General features: G+C 36.9%; 2 protein-coding genes across 3 annotated transcripts in view; one reads left to right on the forward strand and one right to left on the reverse strand.

Annotated features, from left to right (window-relative positions):
• The window catches only part of LOC129262484 (major facilitator superfamily domain-containing protein 12-like), a 32310-nt gene extending 25964 nt beyond the window's left edge, over positions 1 to 6346 (reverse strand). Inside the window, exon 1 of one of the 2 annotated variants that reach the window (XM_064099727.1) lies at positions 6084 to 6346. The gene's annotated coding sequence lies outside the window, so the exon portion shown is untranslated. The remainder of the gene's footprint in view (positions 1 to 6083) is intronic. The other variant, XM_064099726.1, reaches the window with a different exon arrangement.
• Positions 6347 to 14172: 7826 nt separating this feature from the next.
• Positions 14173 to 15252, forward strand: LOC129261863 (rhodopsin, GQ-coupled-like). Its single transcript, XM_054899893.2, has one exon. It carries the CDS (start codon positions 14173 to 14175, stop codon positions 15250 to 15252), a length of 1080 nt encoding a protein of 359 aa, XP_054755868.2.
• The last annotated feature ends 462 nt before the right edge of the window (positions 15253 to 15714 follow it).

Here is a 15714-nt window from a genome sequence, read left to right on the forward strand (position 1 = left end):
TTACCAGTGCTATATGATTTTCAAAGGCATAATTTTATTGGTACTCATGCAGCCATGTACATGTAGTTTTAATTGATTTCTATTCTGGTCAGTGCAAGCAATGCTTGTTCATATCTGTCGGATTTCAATTCTCTTCATAATTTGTTTAATCATTTTCTTTGCTAATTTCTTTTTTAAGCTGTCAACAAAAAATAAACTCCAGCTTCTAAACTGAAACTGAACTATTTGTAAATTAGAAAAAAAAAACAGTTTTAGTAGATCCATGCAACATAGATCAGAACTGTCAAATTTCACTTTTCATCTATACTTGTAAACCAAAAACAAAATTGTATCACACACCCACACTACTATTAACAGACCTGTATAAAAACTAGGAATTTACTTCTAGCGAGGCAATGCTCAAAAGAATCCTAGAAACTAAAAAAGGGACCCTGGAAATCCCCTTCATCACAATGTTAAGCTTAAAAAATGTTGCAGATTTAGGCAATAGGTTGGGAAAAGTACCCCCTACCCCCCCCCCCCCCCCCCCCGAAAACCAAACAAAAAATTGTCTGATACAAACAATTAGGTACTTGGGAAGTGAATGTACAAAACAATTTCATAGTAATTTTCTTTGCACGATGGGAATGCAACTTCCTTCATAATTTCATATAGTATTCCTTGTGAACTATACCTTTTAAAGTCAAAAGCAAGCTCCTTCTGGTGTGACTTTTAAAGTGAAAGACTTAAATAACAAGTATACAATATTTCTTCACCATAAAATTGACCACATATTTGCATTTCAATATTGGTAACTAACGTTTTATCATGGTAACTGACATTACATATCGGTAACTGACATTAAATATATTTAATGGTCCCCTTTGGCTTGATTGTTAATTGGTAATCTTTAATTTTGGTGTAGAAGGGAGGGTGTTACCTAGAGAGGAAATCTACCAAGTTTCATATAATATATCCTCTTTTCCAGGAAATGAGAAAAAAAGTTCATGTTTTCAGTAACTGACATTACATACCATATCACATACTTCATCAATGTTTTTTTATCAGATGAATGAATTACTTGTGTTTCTTTTTGTGGGATTTTAAAAAGAGTTATAATAGCAAGCTAAATCACAGGCGAAAACATCATGATCAAACCTGTTCTTTAAAAATCTGTCAAAACAAAATATGTATCAATATACTATTTTCAACACTAATTTGTATCCATACTTTGGCAGCCATTTTGAAATAAAAAATGGCTGCCAGAGTAGGAAAAAAAATTTGTCTCAGAAACTTCAGGTCTTGTTTTATTAAAAAACATAAAGCCTTCGCCATGAATATCAACTAGATTTTTTTGCCTCTGTGTCCATCTGTGGTGAAAATGCCCTAAATCTGATAAGTTACTGATGATAAAATGTGCTTAAATCTTTATAATGCTGATGTCACTGCATATTGAATCTACTACGTACATAAAGTATACTGTACTTCAATGACATGCAGGTGAATAAAAGTTTTCAGGATAAATATATATTTTTTTTCAATTATCATTCACTATGGAAGCATAAGATTTCTTGGAAGTAAATTAAACATTTTACAAAGTATCCATAAACACTTTACCATCAAAATAATAACAATCTTTACAGAAATGCCAACATAGTATTAAAACTTCAGAAAATCAAAAGAGAAATTTGGCTTACATACAGTATGTTCATGTGCACATAGGAACAATGGGTATCAATTGAAAGGGTAGGCCTACTAAACTTCAAAATTTTAGTCAACAACGATCAACTTTGAATTACATGCCATTCAGTTTCAGTTTTATTTTTTCATATTTCCAACAAAACAGTAGACAAAATCCATCATAAATACAGCTTTAACAATTGAAATGTAATAAAGATACATGTAACGCAATATATATACCGGTATATATTCATCTTAATTATACATTTGAAACTTAATATGGATCAATAAATATTTGTGGCTGGAAATAACATGCTGGAAATGGAGAGGTCCACTGTGAAGCTGTGCTTGTAAATCGTGGACCCCTCAAATCAAATTATTTACCAATATTAAATTACATAATTAGAATAATGATAGTGGCCAAAAGAGGGGAAGAAAAATGTGAAATAAACAATAACATATTGCATGAAATGAGTAATTTACGAAGAATAACAAGGAGAGACAATGAGGAGAACATATCTGCATGTGGACTAAAATAAGAAAATGTTTCACAGGTGATGTATGAAGAGTATGAAGTTAACGCGCATGATTCAAAATTTGGTGCGATGTTAAAGGGCAAGTACAAGAATTCGCGCGCGTTATGTATGCGCATACATTCGTAATTCCGAAGCTTCGTTATTCCGAAGGTTCGGATATTCCGAAGGTTCGTATTTCCGAAGGTTCGTAAGTCCGAAAAAAACGAAATGAGGTTCGTAATTCCGAAGGTTTGTTAGTCTGAAAACAAAGTGAGGTCGTAACTCCGAAGATCTTCCCGGTGAGTAGCTGTACAAATAAATATATTAAAATTTTAAGCATTGATATTTAAAAAAAAATAGCAAAATAGCTTTATACCTCGGCCTGAAAAGTGGTTTGGCATGTCTCTTCCATGGAATTAAAGAAAAGCCTGGTGGTGGCGCTACTAAATACCTAACTGTCTAAATTCATTGTATCCGCAATTCCTATGATTGTTTGATAAAATATGGACACAATAAATGCAATACCTTCAAAACATACTTTTAATAGATTATTATTACTGATAACACTTTTTTGGAAATCATTCAAATCAAAGCGAAGACAAATTAACAAAAAATATAAATATTCTATGTGCCTTGAACGAAACCAGCAATGCGATCCTTTGTTGGTTTGTCAACAAACGGTCCACCAAAGTCTAAACAATGAAAAGACTGGACACTTCGCCGACTTCACATAACGCTTTGCATCGATTTGCATGTAAAACAGTTTCAGTGCCTAGTCTTTCCCTTGTAAGTATGTTGTAGTGTCTTTGATAATGATATGAATATAAATCGCACGCCCTCCTTAGTCGAAAATTGCTGTTCCGAGAGGGGCAAGAACATCAACAGCAAGGAAAATATTCTTCACTCAAAAGTCAAGTCCAAAAAAAAGTCACCAAAGAGACTTCATATCAATTATCATTCAGTAAGTGAAATAGAACAATTTGATTATAAATATTTTAGATTTTGTCACTCGGTCAAAAGGTTTCTAATTTCGCGCAAGCTAATGGACATGACTGATTGAAGTTGATTGGAAGTGATCCATGATCTGGACTCCAGCCTCCAGGAATCTCAAAAAAAGAAGGGGAGGGAATAGATGGATCAGCTAAAAGGAGAGAGTTGAATGCGTCATGCCTTGATTTTCCTGTGCATGGCGGCAGGTAATGAAGGTATGGGTGCTGGTAGACCAAAAGCTTCGGTCTCTGTTATGTTGGTTGTTCCGCTGAACTCCGTTGGCTCCACTCACCAATTACAGAGACTGTAGTTCTGAAGTTATAGCTCGATCTGTACAGGGACTCAATGGCCATTATATGTTTATAAATATTTTGGATCAACCAGGGAAGTGAGAGTTGCGCGACAGCCGAAGCTAAGTAAGTCACTGTTTTTTTTTCCTTTTAAGTTTATTTTTCCTGTTTTGGTGCATTTCAGACCAAAAACGGAATAATAATCTTTATTTTGGTACAGTTCTTTTTACATATTTTTATGAAATAAAGACAAAAATCGATGAGCCCCATCGGGGGGATGTTGTGTTGTTAACCCCCTAATGGTTGCTGCACGATAGCCACTCACACGTATTACTAACCTCGCACTACGAACATGTTTACGCAACGGATTTTAGAGTTGTCGGTTAACATCGCTTCATAACGCGAATAATGTTAGACAAACCTCATTTCGCTACTCACCAGGGCTTTTTCTGGTGAAAAGCGTTCCATTTTCAATTTTACAAATATTTTTTATGCAAAAAGCATATAAAAAAGAGCAAAATCGCTTACCTCGGTCTGGAAAGTTGCTTCGCATGTCTCTTCCCCGGAAATAAAAGGAAGGTCGTTGGTGGCGCTAATACAATTCACAACCTTAATTCAGCTTTTCGGTATTTTTCTAACTAGATTCTTGATTCACTGTATGCGCAATTCCAATGATTGTTTGATAAAATAGAGACACCAATAAACGCAATAACTTAAAAAACATACTTTTTATATTATTTTTGCTGACAATAATACTTTTTGGAAAATATTCAAAGCGATGACAATTAAACAAAAAATATAGACAATTCTAAGTATCTTGAATGAAGCCCTGCAAGTGCTACCATTCGTTTGTCAATTAAAGTTCCACCAAAGTCTTTACAGTAAAAAGATTGGACACTTTGCCGACTTCGCGTAATGCTTTGCATCGATTTACATGTTCGTGTAAATAGTTTTTTTGCCTAGTCTTTCCCTTGTAGGGTCTTTGATATGAAGATAAATCGCGCGCCCTCTTTAGCTCATTAGACAAAAAATTTGGAAATCGCAAGCTCGCTCCGTATTTTGTCAACGAAAAGAAAAATCAACGCTTATATGATGCTGTTAGAGGGATATTCATCATATTAGGGGGAATTGACTTCACATCGTTCGGTAAGCTTCGTAGGACTTGATTCTGTTTGCGGGAGTTTGTTGCAATTTTGCATGCGCCGTGCCTTCAATTTTCCTGTACACAGCGGCAGTAATGCACCCATGGGTGCACGATAGCGAGCCGTCTGTGTGCGAGGAGAAATTAAAAAAAAAATTTAATGTTTAAAAACGGAAAGATATGCACCCCTCACCAAAAATAACAAAAGATTGTTGAGACTTCCGGTTCGTTCACCTCAGATTTTTCTATCATTTTTTTACCGTTGCTTACCTTAGTTGGGACTCAAACTCACCTCATTTTATCTGCACTCAAGACCTCTTCCCGCTATGCTAGCGACGAGAAGCTGATACCGGAAGGGGTATTTTAACGATTATCAGCCGATAGTTCGACTAGTCTAGACTCACAGACCCTTTACTGACTAAATAAATAAAATGTCTATGGACAATTTACACGCACTAGATCCTGCTCGATATTTGACGGAATAAAGCCATATTTTGGTATGTATTTCCACTCCAGCTCCCCCATCATATATGTTATGGCTAGATATATTATTCTGAACCTTCTCCATGTTTTTATTGTCAATTTTAGTGGGGGGTGCATATGGAACGCTTACCTAAAAAAACTCCTCGAAACAGACGGCTGCCAGCTGTCTAGGGTACGTGCTGGGTGCCTGGCCTGGCTAGTCACCCCTAGCCTGGAGGCGTCTGGAGAGTAAAAATCATGGTACTATACGTACCCTAGTGAGGGTACGTATAGTACCATGATTTTTACTCTCCAGACGCCTCCAGGCTAGTCACCCCATCATACAGCACTCGGTCTCGGCAGCAAGTAGACCAAAAGCTTCGGTCTCTGTTATGTTGGTTGTTCAGCTGAACTCCGTTGGCTTCACTCACCAAATACAGAGACCGAAGTTCTAGCGCGATCTGTACAGGGGACTCAATGGCCATATGTTTATGTGTATTAAGTTCGGATAAAACAGGGCAGTGAAGTTGCGCGACAGCGGAGGTAAGTCACTGTTTTTGTTCCTTTTAACTTGATTTTCCCCGTTTTTTGGCAATTAATGCCAAGAGGGAATATTAATTTGCATTTCGGTCGCGTTAATTTTCAAAAGTTTGATTCATTAAAGACAAAAATTGAAGAGCCCCGACGGGGGGATTTTGCATTGTAAGTACCCTAAATATGGTGGCTGCACGATAGCGAGCCGTCTGTGTATGAGGAGAAATTAAAAAAAAAAAAAAATGTTAAAAAACTCCTCGAAACAGACGGCTGCCAGCTGTCTAGGCAGCAAGCAGCTACACACTACACAGATTACACCGCAACGGCCGGGGCAAATCACGCCTGATCTGACCGGGTCAGGCGTGTCCCGGGCCACGAAGAATTAAGTTGTTCGTCTGCTGCAGCTGCTGATCGTTTCACACACTTCCATTCAGTCATTTCACCCAACAGAAATATATAGGATTCAATTATAGCAAGTCGATTTACACCTACCTTGATTTGGGTTCGTTCCCGTTCCTACTACACGAAAACGATGCTCAGCCTCAGCTGGTACCTGGTGAGTGGTAGAAAAGTATGGCATTAGGCTATAAATATATACGAGAAAAACCTGTGCCATTGAAATTGGTCATGTGATTTACGATCACAACAAGTCACGTGATGTGGGCTCAGTCATCACGATCGACCGCCCGCGACAGGTTGTTCGTCCATTCGCACTTTCGTTATTCCTGTTACGTAATTTTGGTGTTAATGATACTGCTCTTTCATGTCCGATTTGGGGAGAGCATAACATTTACCTTTGTTTTGGTCATGACTACGCATATTTTCTCTATCACGCGTGGGTGAATGAATCGAAGCAATATGTACGTTGCCAGTAAAGTGAGAGATATAGGCCTATAATGATTAAATTTTATGGCGGTATATCAAAATCATATTTTTCTCACTTGTTGTGCTTGCTAATGGAAATCCACATTAGCCTAAGGACAAAAATTTAGGCAGCGATCAATAATATTCCAGCATCGATCATGATGTCAATTATGATAATTCTTCATGTAGGGCCTACACATGCAGCGATCTGCATGCTAGAATTTAATACAGATGAGTTTGGATCGACGTGCATGCCTATATCAGGGGCCGCCAGCGGGGGCCGCCAGCGGGGGGGGGGGGGGGGTCTGATGGCTTCAGCCCCCCCCCCCACTTTTTCCAAAACTGTGTACAAAAACGTAAAAATGGCCATATGATTGTGATTTTTTCGTCTTTTTACTCCTTTTTACTTGGTCAGCCCCCTGTATATGGATATGAAGAGTTTAGCCGTTGCAAAACTGGGGTTAGGTCATTCATTCATTCAAACGTAAACTCAAACTTATCTTGCTTCATTCCTATAATTCTTCGCAACGGAACTAAGACATCATTATCTTGATTATCATCCTTACATTTTTCATTTTTATTGTTTTATCTTTCTTTCATCTTATATTGTCTAGTTATATCATCTTTTGTTACTTCACCAGATCGAGCTGGTTTGTGGTCAGCCCTTCCCCATTCTGACTTATCCTCCTTTTATTTTATTGTTTTACTTATTATGTTATCATGTCTTGTACTGTCCTGTGTCTTGTTTTGTCTTGTCTTCTATGTCTTGTCATTCCCTCTCTCTTTCTGCTTTTTCTTCTGTCTATTGCACAACATATCCTTCACAGCGAAGACCTCTTTGTGTGAATAACTTTGCACTTGTTTTGTAATTATGTTTACATCAATATGATTTCGACCTTTTTGTTCCTTCTCTTTTTTCTTTCCTGTATATAAACGCATATATGAATAAGTCGATTATATTTTCTTCATTTCCAAGGGGGATCCACACTTTACAAGCTTTGCTTTTTAGTGGACCCCCCTCATTTCCATTTATGCTCAATATTATACTGCTTTTTGTTTTACGAAGTAAGAATGCTCGTGTGTAAAATTGTAATCAAATACAGATTTGTATTACTTTTTTTTTTTTTTTTTTTTAAATTTATATTACTTTGTATTATGTTTTGAATGGAAATGGAAAATAAAGAATTGAATTGAAAGGTCCACTTTGGACCATTCCTAGAAAAACCATGATTTTTATTCTCACTTATTGCGATATTCTTATGAGAAACTAAATTGTCAAGATGTACTACCCTATCATGTGAACATAAAATTGGGAATAAAAGAAATCTACCTGTCTTCAATTTTTTTATAAATATTTATAAAAAAAAATTATCATTGTGGACCTAACCCCTTTTGCAAGTAAACTGAAATGAATCGAATCTCTTTTGATTAAAAAGTGATTTTTCTTTGCCACTTTCATTCACGTTTTCATTTGAATTTATAATTGTCTCTGGTATCATCAGAGTGACTAAAACTTTAGAGGTTTAGAGACAGAAAACAATAAAATTTATGAAAAATGGACCTAACCCCTTTTGACAAATGAGTTCTTTACAAGAGTTTAGTTGCAAAAAGGGTTAGGTCCACTCCAAGAAAATCGTTTTTTTAATTTTCCCATATTGCAATATTCTTATGCGAAACTGAATTTTCACGATACCCTACCATGAGAACATAAAATTGGGTATAAAAGAAATCTACCTGTCTTCATATTTTTTAAAGATATTCTTTTCCAAAAAAACTACGTGTGGACTTAACCCCTTTTGCAACTAAACTGAAATGGACCTAACTCCTTTTGAAAAAAAAGTGATTTTTCTTTGCCATTTTAGTTCACTTTTTAATAGGAATTTCAACTTTTCTTTGGTATCATCTTATAGAGCTACTAAAAATCTATACAATAAGACATAAAAATCAAATTTGATAAAAAATGGACCTAACTCCTTTTGCAATAGAGTTCTTCATATGTATATCCCTATATATAGCCATTTACATTTTAAAGAAAACACATATGTTGAGTTGATTCACTTCATCTTGAAAAGGAACTTTTTCGGAAAGGAGGAAAGTGCTATAAAGTAATATTCTTCATAAATATTCATTTCGATATCTCAGCTTTTGCAGCATTCTTTGATATATTATGATAATGATACAACACATACAATGTCCTATTAATATAGGACGAAAATATAAAAAAATGAAGAATTTTTTAACGCATTAATACACATACACCCCCTCCCTCCCTCCCCCTTTCTCCCTCCCTCCCCTTCCCTTCCTCCCTTTCTCCCTCCCTCCCTAGGACCCTTTCTCTTTCATTATCTGCTGACCTCTTCCTTACATTTATATCTATGCATTCGTTGCTTTTATTGGACCCCTCATTTATTGCTTTATTTTTCATGCAACATATTACCCCCCCCCCCCCGACCATCTACTACTTTCTCCATGATCTTTCTTTCTCTCCTCTGCCTCCTACCCTTATCTCACCACCACCATCATCGTCGATCATCATCATCATTATCATCATCACCACCATCATCATCATCATCATCATTATCATTATCATCATATCATCATATCATCATCATCATATCATCATCATCATATCATCATCATCATCATCAACACCACCAGCAGAAGTGGCGTATACGTGGTATGCCCCCCCCCCCTCCCCAATCGGATGGAAAAAACGAGAGAAAAGGGAGCGAAAGAGGCTTTGGGAGAAAGAATTCAAATGGAAAAGGGAAATAAAATAAAAAATTCTCAGAATCTTATTAAAACATTATTTGCTAATTAGGGCATACGTGTTCACTCCTCCAGGTACCATATGGGATACATTATCCCCATCAAAGAGGATTAAATGGCGGTTAAACAATTCCGTTTTTCAAGTTGTATATAAAACAAATACTTCTCCCCAGGCTCAGAGTTTTCCCGCCCTTTCACACGGAAAAAAAAATCGTAATTCGAATGATGATTCCAGTGAAAAATAAGGCTATAATGACGATTTTTTAACACGTGTGAAACCAAACTAGAACATGATTAGAATCACGAACGCTAATCACAATTACGAATTTGAATTCTACTCTGGAGGTAAATTCCAATTAAGTTTCACTCATATTACGGTACGAATTTGACGTGTGAAAGACTTGACCTCCAAAACACCTTTTGGAACGGAGCTTTCTTGACCTTTTAAGCATTTCCGTAGATAATTTCCATGCACTCATCGTAGTTTGTACTTGCGATGCAGTGCTTTGATTGACAGTCACTAAAGGACACATAGGACCTTTTCACACATGAATCTTGAATCATCATTGTAATGATGATTGCATAGGCGGATCCAGGGGGGCGAGGGCACCCCCCACCCCCCACCCCTATTGGCGGAGCAAAAAATAAAAAAAAAAGGAAAGAAAGAAATTAAAAAAAGGAGGGAAAAGAGAGGAGAAAAGAGAAGAGGAGGAAGACGAGCTAGTGAATAAAATAAGATGAGGGAAAGGCTTGGAAAATAAAAAGAATCTTCATGTCACTATATAAAATTTTCGCTCGCGCTTCGCGCTCGCATTGCCTGTTAGGCGATTTTCATATCTTGTTCAATATGGAGTTTGAATATCAAGTTTGGAAGTCAATATACAAAACATATTTCACCTCGGAAATCGAACTTTCATTATTTTGTGTGATTTACAAATTGATTTTTTAAAAGTGCTCTGTAAAAATGTCAGTTTTATGGTCTGAATATTAACATTTTCTGCTCGCGCTGCGCACTCGCAAATTTTGATTTATCAGTTACCTATTATTTTCTTGTATTCCGTAAAGTTTTCAAAATATCCCTTTTCAGGTATGATTGTCAAAACGTATCAAATAGCGCTGCGCTCCCATTTTGATTGGATAGTTATGTATGTATCAATATTGATTATACAACAAACTACTTCAAGTCCACTTTAATGACAGTTTGTCAACAAATTCGGCTCGCGATTTGCGCTCGCATTAATGGTTAAAAATATATTAACTGATGCATCCTATTTATGATTACAAAAGTGCTTGAAATGTCCAGGTTTTAGGCCATAATATCATCAGATTTCGTGGCCTCATTAGGCATTAATGAGTAAGATATTAATTTAGAAATTAAATTGTCCCTTTTGTTTTATCTCGCGCTTAGCAAAAGGAATCACAGGTAGATAGTCATCATTTTCATATGATGACATGTCTTAACTCCTAAGGATGTCCCGGTCCTATATATGTCAAAACTCAAAGTAATAATAATGGAACATATCAGCTCTTTATTAAGTGCGATCCATATCCACCTCACAATTTTCCTTGAAATATAAAGTAGAAATTGACTCTTTTTTCAGTCGGAATATCAAATAGTTTAAACTATTTAAATCATTATCCAGTTTCAGATCACAATATCAAAAATTGTTTGCTCGCGCTTTGTGCTCTCATTATCAATGTAGGAAGATCCCTTATTACTCATTCTTTTCATGATTTACAAAACATAAACAGAGCGTCCCGTTTTTAGGTCTAAACCTCGATTTTTCGGCTGGCGCTTTGCGCTCGCATGAATTGTTTAGTTATATAGCTATCCTGTTCACGATTACAAAAATTGATTAAAATTTTCTATTCTTTATGTAGAAATGTCAAAATATTTCAGTACGCGCTTTGCGCTCGCATTATTTGATTGTTGAAATATGTAACGTCTTCATGGCTAAGTGCAAGCAGTCCTTAACAGGTACCTTTTCGATCACTTGAAAATATATACATATAAAAAATTTCCTGCTCGCGCTTTGCGCTCGCATTATCAATGTAAGGAAGATCCCCAATTACTCATCCTTTTCATGATTTACAAAACATGAATAGAGTGTCTCGTTCAGAAAGTCTAAATCTCGAAATTTTCCGATCGCGCTTCGCGCTTGCACCATTTGTTTAGTTATATACCTATTCTGTTAAAGTTATAAAAGTGCTAAGAATTTCCATTCTGTAGGTAAAAATGTCAAAAAATTTCAGCTCGCGCTTCGCGCTCGCATTATTCGATTTTTAAAGTATTTAACGTCTTCATGTCTAACTGCAAACAGTCTTTAAGAGGTACCTTTTCCATCGGTTCATTTCTGCTCGCGCTTCGCGTTCGTAGTAATTATTTAATTGCATACACATCTTTTTCAGGATAACAAACATTGGCCAGAATGTTCAAAATTTAGGAAAAATACATAAAATTTCAAAAAAAATAGCTCGCGCTTCGCGCTCGCATTATATAAATAATGATTACGATATTATATATTTATGTAGATTTATAAGAATAAAACTAAGAAGTGACTATGACTACCCCCTTCAAAGAAACCAAAAATCATCTTCGAGCGGCGGGGAAAATATGGCTGAAAAAAATTCCGCCCCCCCCCCTATTGGCGAAGGCTGGATCCGCCCCTGGATTGCTGTTGTTATTGTGACTGTGATAAAAAAATACTGCTAATGACGAATATTAAGCACGTGTGAAACCAAACTAGAACATGATTGGAACCACGAACGCTAATCACAGTCACAATTACAATAGCAATCATCATTCAAATTATACGATGTTTTACCGTGTGAAAGAGCGGATACCGCCTTCCCTCGGGAATTCGAATTTTCGAGTGAGCGTGTGAAAGGTCCGATGAATCTAAAGACGAATAGCAATAATCATTACAATAATGATTCAAGATTCACGTGTGAAAAGACCCTTCGATATTTCGTTTACAATACGCAGTGTATTTTTTCAGCATTACAGCAAAAAGTGCTTTAAAATATTCCCTTTTTAGGTATGAATGTATGTATATTAAACCGCAACTCGCACATCGCGCTCTTCTAAAAGCAGTCTTTCAAATAGCAATTTTCAGGTCATGATAACGAAAATTCAGCTTGGGCTTTGCGCTCGAATGTTGATTTAATCCGCTCATCATGAATTCCTCCAAACAGTTCTTAAAATTTGTCCCTTTTCATGTCGGAATATAAAAGAAATTCCAACTCGCGCTTCGAGCTATTTGATTAGTGATACTTTTGTTTATGATTACAGTGCCTAGATGGGATAAGAATTTTCCTTCTTCGCTCCAGCTCGCATACAATGAGATATGTATCCTCTTCATTTATGTTAATAAGTGCTTAAAACATTCCGTTTTTTGGTCAAATTAATCTCGCGCTTCGTGCTCGCTTTGTTTATCAAGTGATATGCGTAACACGATTACCCCCAAAAGCTGTACTTTGCACTTTGCACCTTTTTTTTTTATTCAGGTCTGAATAATCTATATAAAAAAAGTCATTAAAAGGTATCTTTTCAGGTCAGAATGCAGGCTATTGAGCCCGTGATTCCGCAGTCAATTACAGAGAGCGCTTCGCGCGCTCAATAAGCCTGTTCACGGTTGTAAACTGCGCACGAGCAGAAAAAGGTCATTTGAGATAAACCATGAAGATGGCTTTCAAATTCACTGACATAGGCATTTGTTATTTGATGATCATTCATGTATTCCTTTCAAAATATTCATTTTATCACATCCAAGCTGAAGAGAAATAGAGCCTTCATAATCACTGGTATTTGACAGTAGCCTAAACAATAGTCAAATGTGCTAAAGGCAGACAATAAAACAGATTTCCAAACTTTATCCCTGATGTACTATTCTAGTCACCTGGTCTATACAATGCCTTTTGTTCTTAGAATTTGAATACTCTACCGGTAAAGCTTACGCAACATCTACATTTGAAAATGAAAGTGCTTATCCTAATGAAAAATCACAAAGGTCATTTGAGAAAAGTTGATCATGAGCTAACCGTGAACTGGCTTATTAGTGACTCAAAATGTTTATTCGCGCCCCCATGCCGTGACACGCGGTACGCTACTGACCAGCAGCATCACCATCAATACAAGCCACCCTGTCACAACCCCTTCTTCCCTGTCTTCAGTGCATATAAATGCCATTCTGATGTAAATTTCATTAACCAAAGATTAGGGTACATAATACCCACGTATTCGTTGTTTTCTGAGAGATGAATTTGCAATTAGAAATAGCTAATAGTTCATCATGAGGCGATCTACGCTTTTCATTTTGCCCGATTTGCTACAAATAAATATGGAATCCTTGATCAGGTTGATAGTTGTCAGAAATACCCAGTGATCCATTTCGATTGCGATATCATTTGAACATGACCTTTGCAGGAATAAACGAAGTCGGAATTCAAGGAATTAGATCAATTATTGCCGATTATAAACCGTTCGTTATACCACTTGTTTGAATGCATACAAATGCGGTCTGAACCATTACTGTAATGAAATACATAATTCATAATTTAGAAAACATAATATCTTCTCACAGGTCTGTCGGTGAATGGGTTGGAAATGAGTAAAGTCGACAATAAAAAATGAGGTCGGAATAGAAAATGAAATTAATTTGAAATACTAATTATTACTCAACAATTTCACGGTAACATTGGATGCATTAGTATTTTTAAGGATCAGACCGGGCTAAATTCATATTTCAGGATCGGGGCTGTATTGGTAGTTCCATTTTGAAACTGACTTGGCATGAGGATATAGATTAATTATCAGACTTTTGGATTCATAAATATGCGTTTCAAGTCTAAATGATAAAAACCAAATCACAACAAGAAGAGGTAAAATAATTTTGAAGTCTTATTCTTGTCTAAACATTGCTCTATAAAAAGGCACCACAATAAAATAATGGAAAAAACACAACAGATCCAATTTGATAACTTCACAGACGGAGACAGAAACTCGGATGTAGATTGGACAGATTGGACCAGTCCCGAGAGTAGCGGAGTGCTAGAAGGTATACCATATTACCACCGAGTTACCGTTGCATCCATCTTAATTTTATTGATGTTGATCGGCCTCTTTGGTAACACCATCGTCATCATTACCGTCGTCGCCGCCAAAAAGCTTCGTACGACCACCAACATACTGGTGGTCAATCTTGCATTTGCAGATTTGATGACGTGTATCTGCATCCCGTTCAACGTTGTGGCCCTTCTAAGCCAAACAAATGAATATCCCTTGCCCGATTTCATCTGCGCCACCATTGCTGGAGTTACCACTTCCTGTATATGCTGCAGTGCCTTTACTCTAGCTGCCATCGCCGTTGTCCGTTGGTACGTCATAACGAGATCCGTCCGTGGCCACCAAGGTATCCATACCGCTAAGAAAATCACCTCAGTTGTGGCGATTCTCTGGATCGGTTCCGCGGCTGCGATGGTCATTCCCCCTCTCCTAGGCATAGGAACCCTTGGCTATTCGGAATACTACGCCGTTTGTTTTACAACGGACACAAACCCGCTTGTGGTGTACTATGGCATCATCCAAGGAGCTGCAATTGTCATTGTTTTGTTGGTAACCACGTTATTTTACCTTCTCATCCTGTACCATGTTCTTCAGCACAATAAGCGCTTTCGGGACAGGTATGAAGCTGACAGAACCTCAGACGAAGCGCAAGGCCAGGATTCATCACCATCTTCCGTATCTCGTCCACCTATGATCAAGGCCATCAACAGAAAGGAGATCAAGATTACAAAGAATCTCTTCACGGTTGTCTGTATCTTTATCTTCAGTTTCCTACCAACCGGGGTGAATCTGATCATCCCTGGTACGAGTGTTTCCACATTATACACCACCATGATAATTCAGGCAAACAGCGTTGTGAACCCAATCGTCTACGGACTCAGGCATCCCAACTTCCAGGAAGTCTTCAAGAGCATCCCTAATTGCTGCAGGTGTTCCAAGGAGGAGTCATCAAGTCAAAAGTGAATAAATTGTAATTGAACTCAGTTTCACCACTGAAAATTCACTTTGACATTTTCTGTTCTTGTAGAGTGGCAATACCAATATTTTTTTTAAGTTATAAATCTTTTGTTGTAGGAATACAGTTTGTGAACCAGCTGGATCACCGGAGTGTTGATATTTCACCAGGATCCTGATCCCAGATTCTTGAATCCTTTGTAGGTGCTATTCTCCTCGAGTAGTCACGTATCTCCTTGACTTGGTAAGCACTCAAGTGTTCAATATTTGTCACTAGAATGGTGTACTTTGAGACAATATATTTTCTAAATATAGATACATTACTTTCTTCTTTTGACATCTACTTTTTAATTAAATAGAGGGAAGCCATTGTTTTTGTGATATATTTGTCACTGTAAATATTACATTCCTCTTTATATGAAAGTGTAAATTGATATAATCACTCCCTTTGTGTGGTAATTACAAACATTA

This window comes from Lytechinus pictus, chromosome 5, assembly GCF_037042905.1.
Source record: "Lytechinus pictus isolate F3 Inbred chromosome 5, Lp3.0, whole genome shotgun sequence".
NCBI classification, from domain to species: domain Eukaryota; kingdom Metazoa; phylum Echinodermata; class Echinoidea; order Temnopleuroida; family Toxopneustidae; genus Lytechinus; species Lytechinus pictus.

Excerpts from the sequence above, each read along its gene's own strand:
- LOC129261863 (XM_054899893.2), top strand. The coding sequence starts at position 14,173 with ATGGAAAAAACACAACAGATCCAATTTGATAACTTCACAGACGGAGAC.